At 38.3% G+C, this 16,164-nt stretch overlaps 1 protein-coding gene across 1 annotated transcript in view; it reads left to right on the forward strand.

Moving 5' to 3' along the window:
* Nucleotides 1–15,929, forward strand: part of LOC128986027 (Golgi-associated PDZ and coiled-coil motif-containing protein-like) — a 52,101-nt gene extending 36,172 nt beyond the window's left edge. The window contains exons 3-10 of the mRNA XM_054406109.1: nt 10,540–10,744; nt 11,362–11,518; nt 11,673–11,895; nt 12,576–12,692; nt 13,568–13,689; nt 13,937–14,065; nt 14,864–15,062; nt 15,469–15,929. Coding sequence (XP_054262084.1) covers nt 10,540–10,744; nt 11,362–11,518; nt 11,673–11,895; nt 12,576–12,692; nt 13,568–13,689; nt 13,937–14,065; nt 14,864–15,062; nt 15,469–15,693 — 1,377 coding nt within the window. The 3' untranslated portion in view covers nt 15,694–15,929. The remainder of the gene's footprint in view (nt 1–10,539; nt 10,745–11,361; nt 11,519–11,672; nt 11,896–12,575; nt 12,693–13,567; nt 13,690–13,936; nt 14,066–14,863; nt 15,063–15,468) is intronic.
* The last annotated feature ends 235 nt before the right edge of the window (nt 15,930–16,164 follow it).

Consider the following 16,164-nt stretch of genomic DNA (forward strand, 5'->3'; position numbering starts at 1 on the left):
AGACATTCCTAATCTCATAGTGCACTGGGTATTTAAATTACAATAAATTTAGTATTTGAAAAAAATATTTTTGGATGGTAAATAACTCTTCAGCAGTTGTTTGAAATTAAACCAAGATGGCCGCTAGCCTCCAAGGACTCTAGAACCAATCTCAAGCTGTAGAATGTGTTAAAAGGAAAAAAAGTAACACTATGACTGAAAAGTAAACATAGCATTCCCATGTCACTATAGATTTTTACTGTAGTTTTATAGGCACTCCATTCCAGTATGGCCAACATTTTACAAGGCGCTCCCCAGGGCCGATTTACCGAATAGGCAAGGTAGGCACGTGCCTAGGGCGCGAGGCAATTGGCTTTTTTGGGGTTGGCAGCACTGACTGCATGTGATTAAGACTACTGGTACGACAGCTCCCACATTTCTAGCAGTTTTAGTGGATTTATTGACGTTAGAAGACTTAATTTTGTGTTTAAAAGATTATTTAGTGTCCGCATAAGATTAACTAGCTATCAGCCCGAAGCTAATCGTGTGCCGAGGCAAATAATCGAAATATTGTGGTGCGTTGTGGTGGTGCGGCCGAGCGGGTCTGTGCGGGCGAGTGGAACAGTGAGGACACCACGTGGTGACAGACATTTTGAGGTTATATGTCCGACCGCAAAATCAGTGATTATTTTACTCCTCGTAGATTTAAACGACATAGATACTCTAGTTCACCAGAGTTGGAATCGAACACAAACCCTGACAGGCGTGCTAGGTTGACGTGCGATATGGATAGTGTAGCAGTAAGCAGTTTGACTATGGGTCAATTGTTAGAGGGACTAAATGATAACATAAGTAGACTACTAGACCAAAAACTCGCTAATCTAGCTTCCAAGCAGGATTTAGTCACCTTATCGATGGAGGTTAGTAACCTTAGTAAGGGATGTGATAAAATAAATGAAGACATAGACTCATTAAAGACCCAGAACTCGAGGTTGATTGCTAGAATAAATGACCTAGAGAGTCGTTCGCGGCGAAATAATCTCGTGTTTAGAGGACTAAAGTGGAGTGGTACACCGGATTTTTGTCAAATTATAAGGGACTTCTGTTCGGAGCATTTTGGAACTGATAAGTCTAAGTTATGGGTCAATCGCGCACACCCCTTGGGGAGGGACGGTAAAGCCATTATAGCGCATTTTCCGGACGACTATGACCTTGAATACATAATGGCTCATGTGAGGGACCTTAAAGGCACCAGGTACGTGGTCCATCGAGACTTGACTCGGGAAGTTAGAGCGAAACGCGCCTATCTAGCCGAAGTCCGTACGGAAATTGAGAAAGTCTCCGGGAAGCTCAGAATGCCGATCGTCCACGACCATCTGAAGGTGGAGAACACTCGCTTCACCTGGGAGGAGAATAAATTGATGGCTGGGAGAGAAGACGGAGGGCAGAAGCTACTACACATCCTCGACAAGGACTTCACGGATTTTCTTAAGAATCTCGCTGAGAAGGGCCCTGGGAAGAGGACAGACCGCAACCCAGGTGTGAGAACAACGTACGCGGAGGCGACGAAAGTGGCGAGGGAGCAGCAGCACGTGTCGACGGCGGCGGGTACGACCAAACCGACACCGACAGTATCGCCGGTGGAGTCCATGGCTTCATCTCCAGGTGCCAAGGTCTAGGGAGTGGACGCCGATCCTGTAAGTGTCACTACTTTCAGAGCGAACAAGGAACTTAGTATATTAGCATACAATGTTTGTGGACTTAAAAATAAGCTAGAGGATAATTTATTTATAGATTTTGTCAATGAGTATGATTTAATTTTTTTACAAGAAACATTTATTAATCACGAGTAACATGATTTAGTTTTAAAAAGACTAGTTAACTTTAAGATAGATTTTAAATTTGCAGTAAGAAATGCAACACTAGGTAGACAGTCAGGTGGTATAGTTTTAGGAATAAATAAACAGTCAAAATTCTTCAATAATATTAAGTTTGAATATTTTAGAAATATAACTGCTTTTAAGTTACTGGAAGAAAACTATAATAGAGAATTTATTATTTTGCCAATTTATTTGAATTATAGCACTTGGGAAAATGATTTCGAAAATTTGTATGAAATAATCCATGGTAACAATGGTACAAATTTAATCGTAATTGGAGATCTAAACAGTCGTATTTCTAGTGAGCAAAACATTACTGAAGATACTAATATACTGACCAATGCATGCCTAAATTATGATCGAAAGTCAAAAGATACAGTTTTAAATGTAAATGGGAAAAAAATTTTAGAAATGTGTGATGATTTTGGATTACTTGTATTGAATGGGAGAACAAAGTGTGATTCTAAGGGCGAATTTACTTTCATAAATAAATTGGGAGCGTCAGTGATAGATTTAGCACTTGTTTCAATTCATTGTTTACAAATAGTTAGTGATTTTAAGATAATAGAGTACATTGGGTCAGATCACTTGCCAATACAATTAACTCTTAAGATAAGGAAAGAATTAGATTCCAGAGTCGAGGGACAAGTTTTATCTTTACTTCCAAGATTAAAGTGGACCAATTTCGATGATTTTAATTTTAAGGAAAGAATACACACTGCTGCTTTAAATTTGCAATTGGACATAGACGAGGAAAGAAATGTTAAGAGTCTCATTCAATGCATTACAGAGTCAGCTCATGTTAAACAAGTAAAGTCAAATACAAATAACTCTTTCAAGTTTGCAAGGAAACAGCCATGGTTTGACTTACAGTGCGCTAAAGCTAGGCACAATGTGTTTAAACTATTGAGAAAGTACAGAAAAAGCGATGAAATTGAGATAAAAAATGAATATATTGAGGCCAACAGATCATTTAAAAATTTACTTAAAGCAAAAAAAACTGCTTACTTTGACAATATGTATTTATCTTTGACTCAGGCTAAAGACAGTAAATGTTTATGGAAACTTATAAATAGTTTTAAGATTCAAAGTCCTAATACAGGTGGTCAAGTCAGCCCAAACGAATGGTTAGAACACTTTAAGAGTCTCTTGAACCCGCCCCTGCTGTCAGCCAATGTCTGTTATGCGCTTCCTATTATTCAAGACGACTTTCTAGATAAAGAATTTAATTTGAACGAATTAAAAACAGTTTTATTGAAAGTAAAGAATGGTAAGGCACCAGGAGCTGACGGAATACCCTACGAGTTCTTTAAAAATGGTTCAGAGTCATTTTTAGTTAAGTTGCTGAATTTTTATAACAATATTTTCAAAACTAATAAAGTACCGAAAAGTTTTAAACAATCAATTATCAATCCTCTGTTTAAGAAAGGTGATAAAAACATTGCACAAAATTATAGGGGTTTATCATTTATAGATTGCGTAGCTAAGTTATACACAAGTTTACTGCACAACAGATTAAATCTTTGGATAACAGATCATGATAAGCTGTGTGAATATCAAGCTGGTTTCAGGAGTGGCTATTCGACAATTGATAATGTTTTTATTCTTTCAAATGCTGCAAAATTGTGTCTCAGTAAAAAAAAGGGTAAATTATATACTTTTTTTGTAGATTTTACTGCAGCTTTCGATACAATAGATAGAAATGCTTTATTTTATAAGTTATCATGTCTTGGTATTTCTACGCATATGTTACGCGTTTTAATGGATTTATATAATGGCACTTCGTCAGCTGTCTGGTGTAAAGATGGAATAACAGACTACTTTGAAACAGGCCTCGGTCTAAAACAAGGAGATGTTTTGAGTCCTTTATGTTTTAACTTATTTGTAAATGACATTATAGATTCATTAAGTGGAGGCTGCATTTTTGGAGATGTTCAAATTAAGGCTTTGTTATATGCTGACGACATTGTGTTGATGGCTCCGACGGGAACCAGTCTGCAGTTAATGATAAATGACCTTGAGAGATATTGTCAACAATGGAACTTGACCGTGAATTTAAGTAAGTCAAAGATTATGGTTTTTAGGAAAGGAGGGAAACTGAGGAAAAATGACAAATGGTATTTTCGAGGTGAAAGAATCGATGTGGTTAATGATTATAAATATTTGGGAATAAACTTAAATTCTAAACTATCCTGGGGTTTGCATTTAAAACACAAGTGCAGCTCTTCAAAATTAGCAATTAACAGTATTTGGAATACATTTCTAAATAACAAAAATGTACCTTTAAGTAAAAAATTCACCATTTATTTTTCAATTGTCAGATCAACTCTTTGTTATGGGTGTCAAATATGGGGTTTATGGGAAAGTGATTATGTAGATGGGACTCTTTGTTATTTTGTAAAGAAAATTTTAGGATTGGCAAAAAATACTCCCAACTATGCATTGTATCTCGAAACTGGACTAGAAAAAGAGTACATTTATACACTCAGCATGCATGCTCGTTACATCATACATGCTCTGTCACTGCCGCCGAACCGTCTACCAAATAAATTAGCAAAGAAAATAATCAGCGAAAATATTTATTGGAGCAGAGATTGGAAGGGTCTTGGAAGTAAACATGGAATTGAATTATCCTTTGATGTGAATTCCATTGAGGATACCCAGCGACACCTGTTATCAGTAGTAGAGGCAATAAGGGGGGAGAGCAGGCGGGGGTTAGTCCAGGCGGCATTGGCCTCACGATACCACACAACTTATGCTTCACTGAATCTTGACCTTGGAGATAATGGATATCTATCAGATAACGTTCCTGATATTGTTAGACGATGGGTATTCAAAGTAAGGACAGAGACTATTTCCTTAAATTTTAAACCTTGGATGACAGACGCTAATTTTATATGTTATTTGTGTAATCTAAATGAGAATGAGGACACTTATCATTTTGTTGCTCGTTGTCCAATTTTAACACAAATTAGAAATAAATGGCTATCGAAACCTGTTTTAACTCGCTCAGATTTTATAGATTTTCTTAATGGTAAGGATTGGCGTTCACTGGCAAATTTTCTTAAAGAGGCTTGGAAGTATAGGTGGGATTTGGTTTTAGAATTCAATGTCTAGCAGCAAAACAATATACATATTACAGCTTATTACAAATATTTCACATTTTTAGTTGTATAAAATAAAATGTTGTCAACCCGGCAGACGGTCTTATGACCATTGCTGTAATGTGCTGTTTTTAGTAATTTTGTTGTTGTTATGCAGAAGATTATGTTTAGTTATAAGTTCATATGTATTTATGCAGTTTATTTTTTTTGTTAATAAAGCACTTTTTCATTTCATTTTCATTTCATTTCATTTCATTCATTTCATTTCATTCAATTGGCTTTTTTGGGGGGCGCCAAAAAATTGGAAAAAAGAAAAAAATTGTGGCCGTTTTTGCATGCGATCGCGGTAAACTGATAATCCCTTGCGGCCGTGAAGACACCTTAACAGTCTCCCACAATTGCGGCAAGATGTTAATTATTTACCGCGGTTGTATATACGTCGTCATCATCCGTCTCCCGCGATCGCGTCAAAGTTCTGACTATTTCCAGCGGATGTGTGGACATAATTATCGTCTTCCTTGATCGCGGCAATATATGAACACATCCCGCGGTCGTGATGAGATTATCACCGTCTACCGCGAATGAGGCAAAATTGTAATCTTTTCCCGGGGTCGTGTGGACATTATCATCTTCTTGCGTGATCACGATAAAATTCTGATAATCCCTCACAGCCGTGAAGACATCATCGCCTCCCGTGGTCGTGAGGCATTGTCATCCTCTCCCGCCATTGCGGCAAATGGTAATCATCTCCCGCGGTTGTTTGGAGATCATCATCGTCTTTCACGAATGAGGCAAATTTCTGATCTTTCCCGTGGTTGAGTGGACATTATCATCGTCTTACGCGATTGTGGTAAAATTCTGATCATCCCTCGCAGCCGTGTAGAGTAGACATCATTATTGTAACTCCCGCGATCGTGTACACATCGCAATCGTCCCCCGCTGTCGTAAAGACATCATATAATCGTCTCCCTCGGTCGTGAAGACATCGTAATCGTCTCCCGCGATCGTGAAGACATCGTAATCGTCTCCGCGCGATCGTGAAGACATCGTAATCGTCTCCGCGCGATCGTGAAGACATCGTAATCGTCTCCGCGCGATCGTGAAGACATCGTAATCGTCTCCGCGCGATCGTGAAGACATCGTAATCGTCTCCGCGCGATCGTGAAGACATCGTAATCGTCTCCCGCGGTCGTGAAGACATCGTAATCGTCTCCCGCGGTCGTGAAGACATCGTAATCGTCTCCCGCTGTCGTGCAGACATCGTAATTGTCTCCCGCGATTACGGCAAAATGTTAATAATATCCCGCAGTTATGTGGATATCATTATCGTCTTCCGCGATCGTGGCAAATTTCTGACTGTTTTCCGTGGTTGTGTGGACCATGATCATATCCCGCGGTCATTTAGTCATTATCATAGTCTGGCACGATCGCGGTAAAATCATGATCATATCCCATGGTCGTTTAGACATTAACATCGTATCATGCGATCGCGGCAATATTCTGATTATCCTTCACGGCTCTGTGGATCTCATTATCGTATTGCACGATCGCGGTAAAATCATGATCATATCCCGCGGTCGTTTAGATATTATTATCATTTCATGCGATCGCGGCAAAGTTCTGATCATCCCTCGAGGCCTTGTGGAGACATATTATCGCCTCCCGTCTCCCGTGGTCACGGAAACGTCACTGTTGTAAATTGACAATTCCAGGTAGAAATAGAAAATTAACACATAATTCCTGGTTCAAAAAAATTCACGCTTAGTTCCCGGATTTCCCGGTTGTGGGTCACCCTGTTATATATTGCAAAGGGGCGCTACTGTTAGTTGTGCCTAGGGCGCTGACATGGTCAAAAACGGGCCTGGCGCTCCCGCGTGCATGTCTTCAAACCCCCTTGCGAATCACAGTCATTTTAAACGTCACAAACGATAATAGTTTAACGGTCATAGTGAACAACGCTTAAGTGTTGGAACCATTAAGATCACAATTCTATCTTCGAATAATGTTCACACACCACCTGCTATGAGTGGGGATGAGCAAGTATGCTAACTACACCCAAGGGTTAAATAAAGAAGTTGTCTCACGGGTAAGGTATGCGGAAACATAACTACGACCTATCCCAACAACGTCTGGAGTCATCTCTAGGCTATAAACATATCGTAAATCGTACAAGCACTTAGCACGGCTGCGTTCAGTGTTGCCATAGGAACTTGATGATAAACATAATAAGATTATTGTGAAGCCTACAATCCTCCCAACAAGTTAAACGCCTTAGGTTCACAAAATGTTGTTCATCGTAAAGACAACGGTTCAATTTGATTTAGGAACCGACTTTAACGTTTGTACGATGATACATGATTGATTTGTTTATTTACTTTCTCACCGATACACATGTGCTTCGCAATGGGGAGAGGGCGCGCAAGAAAATAAGTTTTCTTGATCTATCTTATTAAATAACACATTCGCCATTGGTTTTAGAAACAACCTCAATTATACCGCTTTAGAAGTTGTGCCGAGGCACTTTTAAATTCCCAAAATAAATATGATAGTTGATAAAAGATAGGTCTATGTTTACTTAAACTTGTATTCACTTGAAAATCGTAACCGATATTTGAAATCAATAGGGACAAGAATATTTCAATGGTACACATTGTAATTTAGCAATAGTAGTCGATCAACAAACATTTTCACTTGAAATGGATTTGTCTTATATTCGATTTTAGTCTGGCCTCTTCTCTTGTAGCTCATTGCATAATTTTAACAGTAAGTAAACGGCAAAATCATGCAAAACTTTTACTGTTCATCATGAAACCTCCCAGAAAATGTCAGCTCTATTGATCTTTTAGTTCTTAGGTGATGTAACACCAGACTTGCGTACCTACATACATACTTTCCCGTTTATATCGAATTCATATTATGTAGAACCACGTATAATTGTTTACCCTGTGTACATTCACCTTTAGCCTTTTGCCGTCAAATCGCCAAAACAGAAGGTCGCCGAGGTTACGGACGTCGTAGGAATGTTTACGCGACTATGGAAGGTCGTTTTCACGTGAAATGCCAATTCAGCTTCTCATAGAATCAACACTTTAATTAGCTACCTGTGAGAATTTAGTCTTTGGTGAGTATCGTGAATATGATGTAATCGACAATTGTATCTGGTGTAAGGTTCTAGGTTAAATTATTGGTGTAGCCATTTTGTATGTATAATTTATTCATTTGGAAATCACCTTAGGATTGCTTTCATAGCAGTGAAAGCCAGTTGAGCGGAGCGATAACGTTTCATGGTTTTACAAAATCAATGAATTAAAACAATGTTTATAGATATAATTCAACTATTTTATCAATTTAGCTTATCTGTTTGTCACAGAACTATCAACATTTATGACAAGTTTCATAAGTAAAGATTACATACATATCCTTTGTATAGGTATTTTTTCCATGTTTGCATGGTAATGTCATCTGTTGAACCCACAGTTCTGGTTGAACCCGACCTTGAACCTAAATCGATCGACATTTTCTCAATCTTAGCCAGATTTCGCAATTCAGGCAGAAATAATCCTGCATGGATCCATACGATTAGCAGAACTTTTCAAAGACTTGCCTGCTTTGACAGAATTGCAGAAATAGTTGTCACCATACCAAGGTATGTTTTCTTAAACTTTGTGCATTTAACATAATGAATCGCATTGTTTCCAAGCAAGTGTTCCACATTCAATTATCTCAAATATTGCCATAAGTAGTTGTTCTGCGTTTCGGGCATTTCTTGCTTGTCTTCATTTTCTACAAATATATCAGGCAGTTTTGAGAATGCATTCTGAAATTTTCCTTAATACTGTACAATGGCACTTTTATGTGAATTAGGCATTTTCTTGTAAAACGAAAACTACTTTAGACTTACTTACTTGAACTTGGGCACTCTGTACCCCAAATCGTTGCCAATATGCTGATCAATACAACATGACGTTCAACAACATAGAATAAATAAACCCATTAGTTTTGGTTATTGTTAACCAGTTTAACAACAACTCAACTATGGTTATTAATTGTTGAGATCAGTTATAAAGTTATTATTATTTGCGATTTAAATACAGTTCCATGTGCTTAGTTTTGAAACAGTATATTTCGGAGTATTGTATGTGGAAAATACAAACAAAACATTTTTATGGAAACGTTAATAACAGTGCAACAGCGCAATTAACGGCCTAATAACCGCTACCGATTTAAGAACCTTTTGCTACTTATTATTTACCGACTAATAATGGACCAATAAAATTTTATTGTTTGTACGGTACTCCCGTTTATTCCGTGATCCTACCGGGCCGGACCAATTTGGAGGCGTAATCATATGATTTGATTGCCTTAAAGCAATCATCTGCGGGTGGTCCTACTTAATTTTTTCGTGATTGTTTTGGGCTGTAAGTACAATGGTAATTTGAAAACTCTCAAGTTTAATTAGCCTTTATACGGATTGTGTTTTGTCCCGAGCAATTGGGTGGGTGCCACAGCCAACTGTTAACATAGAGATAAGGAAATTAATCAGCTGATGAGAAACAGGCCTAGGCGTGTATGTCCCTTGCCCCAGGTTTACTATTCTAAACTACTGTGGTGGTATTTTTTCGGAAACTGGGAAACTACCATTAGCTTTCGCTATTATTGTTGACTAACGGCAACAAAATATTGTGTTGTTTTTTTTTAATTGCCTATTGACGTGATTGGTGGTTTGGAGCCTTTCTTAAGTTTTAGTTTAAACTGTAAAATGTCTAGTCTTTTCTAGAAGAAAGTCCAAAGACTAATAATGTCTACTTCAGTAAATTTTTAGTCACAAACACTTTTACGGGAAAGCGATCCAAGCCCCTGAAATTTTTGTGGATGTGCCGGGAGTTTAACTCATCACGTCTATTGGTAAAGCTTCTGGTTCCTGTTGGTAAATTTTTTGGTTCCTGAGGTTCGGATTTCAATCCCTGCCAATAATTAATAGCTTTAGCTATATGCAAATTCCACAACCCACTAGGCTTAGTCTCTGAGGTAATGTATAAAACTGATCCGGAATAGAGCCTAGCATTCTGGAATGTAAAGGACATTAAAAAATCTAAGCAGCGTGATTTCATTTCTAGTTCTAGCAGAGCTAGTCGAGACCAAGACCCGCAGTCAGTGTTTGGAGGAAGAGCTGCTCACAGTGTTGGTACAACTACACAGATGCAGTACATCAGCAACACAGACAACGTGATTTCATCTATAGTTATTGTTGACAGGCAGAGTTGGTGAACATGAGAGCAGAGCTAGTCGAGACCAAGACCCGCAGTCAGTGTTTGGAGGAGGAGCTGCACGCAGTGTTGGTACAACTACACACTACGCAGCTGTAGCACATCAACAACACAGACAACGTGATTTCATCTATAGTTATTTTTGACAGGCAGAGTTGGTGAACATGAGAGCAGAGCTAGTCGAGACCAAGACCCGCAGTCAGTGTTTGGAGGAGGAGCTGCACACAGTGTTGGTACAACTACACACTACGCAGCTGCAGCACATCAATAACACAGACAACGTGATTTCATCTATAGTTATTTTGACAGGCAGAGTTGGTGAACATGAGAGCAGAGCTAGTCGAGACCAAGACCCGCAGTCAGTGTTTGGAGGAGGAGCTGCACGCAGTGTTGGTACAACTACACACTACGCAGCTGCAGCACATCAACAACACAGACGATGGTGCGGCCATCAAGAACAAGCTGCAGCAAGGCCTGGTTCTGCGGTCGCCCACACATAAAGCTTCCTTGTCAGGTAAAGCGAGGAATGTATTGAAAAAAAATTGATTGCCTTTTATTTGTTTTGGAATATTTGTTAACCAATGGCATTGTTTAAGTTTTTTGTAAGGTATCCAATCTTTGGTATTTTGTTGGATGAAATTTTACCATGATGGATAACAGCTCAGAACAAATGGCATCTAAGTTTAGAATCAACTCCATTGGGTATCGAACCCAGCAACATAATTGCACTTCATTTATGTTGGTAATTTTATATTAGAAACACTTTTTTTGCTCAAACTGTCGAAACTCGTTACTTCTAGCATTGGTTATATAGTAAGAGTATATCGTATATCTTAGAATAGTTTTAAGTACCGTAATGAGATCTTGTGACAACAGTTTTGCATACCAGTATTGTATTGCTTAATTGATTGAACTCAAGTTAGATGCACATGTGGTATTTTTTGGTGTAAATACTGATCACTAAACTCTAAGTCAACTATTTCTGATGCAAATTATACACTGTCAGCTGTATATTAATTATTTGTCAAACATATCTTCCAAATCCCTACCAGGTACATGTACGAAAACAACTGTCTAAATAATTTAGGAAAATTAAATCTGAACGTAGCGCCTTTGCCAATGATGTCTCAGGTATCAAGCTGGATGCCCTGGTGATGTCGCTGGAGAACTGGAAGTGTCAGCTGGAGCTGGAGAATGACAGTTTGCGTCACACACTCGTGAGTCTCCAGGCAGAAGTGTGCGGGGCCAGGCTGGCGGCCAGGTATCTGGACAAGGAGTTGGCTGGCAGGTACGTGCCAATTCTTTTATGAATTTATCTTTAAATTTAGTTTTAACACTGTTTAACAGTCTACTACACGATAAATACGCAAGAATAGTTAACTTTTTGGAAAAAACATTCCCTTTTGAATTTCCTACTGGACTAATTCAAGGTGATATTCCAGGATCCAACAGCTCCAACTGCTCGGCCGGTCTGACATGACGGGCGACGTACGCAACCGACTGTGGAGTCAGCTGGAGTCGGAGATCCTACTGCAGAGGCACAAAACTGTGATGAGAGCCGTGAGACAAACCGACCATCGGACACCACCTGCGGCCAAGCTCGGCAATGTTAGGACGATAGAGCTGCATCGACGGCCCGACCAGGGGCTGGGGATATCCATTACAGTTAGTAAACTCTTTGACTATTGATAGTAGACATCTTAATCTGGCGTTAATGTTATAGCTAGTTTCAAATAGAAAATGACAGTTGAACTCATCCTCTATTTTTTTGTAAGTGAACTAGTGAGAAGTGGCAACACTGCATAAGTGGTAAGAGCCATGGCAGCAACCATTTTGTGAACCTTCTTTCTATACACTTGACAAACTTCCCCCCTGTATACAAAATAGTGTGTATTTTACTGTATGTGTCTTCTGTGTGTTTAATAGCCTGCCAGTACTTCTTCTTAGTTAAATTAGCTGATCCTCCTTTATTCTACAATTAAAAATCCAGACATAGGGCCTTTCCTTGAACAAAACTAATCCTTTGAAGGAATATTTAGTCTTTGACAATTGATAGAAGTAGACATTTTATTTCCATTATAAAGTTGTTACAAATTTATATTGAAATTGACACAATTGAATGTCACCGTCTGAGCATTCTAATGTTAATTTCTGGTTTTTCGTTGCATTCACCAATGTTTTAACCAAGCCAAAGTGAAAGAATAACTTAATTGTAAACTGTTGCGTCTGTTATGTCTCATTAACTATCTGAATTTGCTTATAATGCTTCCATAATCAGTTTTCATAACAGTTCTTGTTAAATATTAAGTTTATTTTAACATGTATTCACCATCGATTATTTACAGGGAGGGAGGGAACACGGAGTGCCTATCCTTATATCTGAGTTGGAGCCAGGAGGTGACACACAGGACTTGTATGTCGGAGACTCGGTGTTGAGTGTCAACGGGATCGATCTCACCCAGGTAGGTTGGACTAAAACATAATTCTTATGGTTGACTATTTAGTATTTTAATTCCAACATCATAAAGAGGCAACAATTAGGAAAATATTGTAAAAATTTACCCCACCACAAAGCATCTTCTGCCAAACAGAAATTGTCTGGTCCAGCATCCACTGCATGCCAATTTGTGGAGAATTTATCCTCTATTCCTTGGCTATACTTTGAGTTATTTTTGTTTGCAAAAATTAGTTCTTGATTCCCAGCCAAACAAAAGCAGGAGGTGAAATGCAACGTAGCTGCAAGGAGTCTGCTTTAATAAACTAGTTTCACTACCATATAGGTACATTAAACTCCCATACATGTAAGTGGTGACACATTCTAAGTTAGTCTTTGTTTTAAAAGATTCAAAACACAATATTTTATACTTATACAGTTGACTTCATGATAATAAAACTAACTTGTAACATGTAACTGTGGGGACCAATCACATTATACGAATCATGCATCAGAAGTACTCAAATGCTTCTGCAGCAACACTTAACCTAAAAATTCATGGTCTTCAGGATAAATATGTGTCATATTGCAGATGACTTGTGCTGATGCTTTGGTTTCATTGCAGAAATGTCATCTTTAAAGCAGTAACAAATCACTTCTACAGTAGTAATGGTAGTATACAATTATGGTAGTAGTGCTCTGTTACGGTCAACTACAACAAGGCTGAGACAAAAGCTCAAGTCATGAGATATGAAACGATTTCATGTCAAAAACGACAGTTATGTTATGAACCATACTATCTGATTTGACATTATCAATTTGTTAAATATGTTGGAAACTGTTACCTAATGGTTATTTATGCTTATTAGATTGGAGGCTACTTATTAATTGTGTGATTTTCAGGCCAGTCATAAGGAAGCAGTCAGCCTACTTAGTAGCCAAACAGGGAATGTTACCTTAAGGGTGCAATATTTGTCTGCTGGCAATGATGACAGTGAAGAAGACGCTGACCTATCCAACCTCAGGTAGGTAATACAGCCTTACTCTAATGAATACCATTTAGTCTTTCTAGAGTGTCCTGTAAAGTGAAAGATTCATACCATTATTTTAAGTATTTTGAACAAATATAGGTTTGTAACAGGTTTATTGGCTAAAAGGTCTATGTTTGTGTAATTAAAAGTTTGAGAAATTGTTCGTTGATAAACGCTGGTATTCACTGAGTACCTTAGTTAATCATTAGCCACAAATGTTTGACACGATTTCTATTTTCAGGTATAGGTTTTTTGAAGACCTTCCTGAAGGGATGGTTTACAGAATGAATGGATTTGCGGAATCAGACAAGAAAGGCGGGGAAATGCTGGTAACTCCCACTGCCCCTCGAACCCCTGACTCCTCAGTTAGGTAAGAAGGTGAAAATAAAAAAATAATAATTAGTACTAAGTGTAGGCTACAGTATGTAATAAATATATACAAAAATGGAATACTTGTATACTCATCCACATTTTTCTGCTGTGACTAAGACGGGTGGCAAAGAGGTGTGTATAAAGTCAAGACTAGGTACCTAAAACTGCTTATCTTCTGAGTACAGACAAGGCAACTTTAAAAAATCCTACCTCAAATTTTGAAAATGTAAAGCTGTGTTTACCAAAAGTTTAAAAATTTTGATCTCAAGACAAAATTAGTGCAGTGAAATCTCCCAAATCAATCAGTTGTAGAACTATGTCATGTTCAGAACACAATAAAAGTTGAATAATCAAAGACTGATCCTTAAAGTCTGTGTTTAAACTATCAGATCGTACCCACACACATACTGTACACATTATCCAGCAAAACTCAGTACTATTAAAAAAAAAAAAAAAAAAAAAAATTAAAATAATCTGTATTACGGATCTGTTGTTGATGATCAGATCTACTAAGCAGTGAATGCTTTTGTTCAAAGAATACAATTACGTTCATGAGGCCAACTTTTTTTGTTGGTAGATTATTGGTTCGGATTCCACTATAAACTGTAAGGTCCTTAGTTGCCATTGGCTGTATGGGATATTAATTAACAGTCCTGTCTAAGGAACATGTCGGCCTTAGTCAGTAAGAAGACTACAATATCAGGCCACTCATCCTACACTCATCTTCATTCATACTTGGCTTAAAATACCTACCTTCGTAAGTAATGTTCTATTGTAATATGTGGCTTGTTTTCAGAGGGGAGTCGGAATGTAGCTATTCCAGTAGCCCTACTTTAGAAGGTCACCCCTCTACTATGGACAACAAAGTCTCGACGCCTCCCACAGTCAACCCGACCCCTCACCTCAGTCCTCGGAACTTCGGGGTGACCACACTGCAGAAGATCTTCCGCTCACTAACCCCCAGTGGAGTGTGGGCAGAGGGAGTTGAGGACAAGGTAACACAAATCTTTGTTGATGTTTGAGACTAAATTTTAAACAAATTTTGAATTTTGTATTTTTATACATCATCTTTATGTAGGCTATGCCTGTGTCATATTTTGTGTTTTTTGTAAGGGAGCCATCCAAACAATGGTCTTTTTCACATCTAGCGTCAACCTGTTAGAGATCGTAATTAAATAATATCCCATTGACAAATGGCATTAGTGTTTTGAATCTATCTTGGCAAGCGCTATAGCCACTCGGCTACCAAGACAATTAATTTCCTCTTTTGTAAAAAAAGCTTAATGGCCTGTCACCGGTACTTTCTCTGTAAAAAAATTTCTAATTGCGATGCAAAAACTAGTTGGTTGTTGCAGTAATCCCTCAACTTAAGCATATCATCAATGATGAAATTATTTTCAGGTTATCAGTGTTAGTGAAAAAACAGACAGTGACAGTGATGCAGTGCAAGACTTGACAGTTCAACCGGTCGCAGAGTCAGCCGTTGAGCAGAAACCGGAACTCGACTCTCCGAAGATTCATACGACGAGGCGAACGAGGGACACGAGTCAGCTGTACCACCCACAGACAGAGTCGACCATCTTGGTGGACGGCCTGGGAGACGCTAGCTTCGGCACTCCGGTATAGGACGGCTAACTGGGAACTAAAACTCTCTTTGTGTTTGCGTTTGAATAGTCTAATTTAAATTTAATCAAACTGCAGCACTATATACCTACTTAAAATTAATAGTACGTTGTTAGCAGTTACAATTATAACAAAAGGGGTGTCTCATTTTTTTTTTTTCATTATAGTAGTAGAATGATTTTAAGATAGTGTTTGGGTGTGATGCTAGTCTAGTGGTTAGCGTCTCGGACTTCGGGGCGGGAGGGACAGGTTCAATTCCCGGCACATAAACAAAACTTTATTCTCACGTTGACCTCTTGTAAAATACCACTGGCGTAGACAAAAAAGACCTAAACCACTGTAAAGTTTGCTATAATGGAAAATAAAAATAAAACCATTAAACTAATAGATTTTTCGTTCAGCCATCAAGTTGGTGTTTTTTTCTAGTTTGAAATTGGGTTGGCGTAAATATTACAATGGAAAAAAGTGAGAATG

The sequence above is a fragment of the Macrosteles quadrilineatus genome, unplaced genomic scaffold (genome assembly GCF_028750875.1).
Source record: "Macrosteles quadrilineatus isolate MER2022 unplaced genomic scaffold, UCM_ALF_1.0 Scaffold_2__2_contigs__length_208266976, whole genome shotgun sequence".
NCBI lineage: Eukaryota > Metazoa > Arthropoda > Insecta > Hemiptera > Cicadellidae > Macrosteles > Macrosteles quadrilineatus.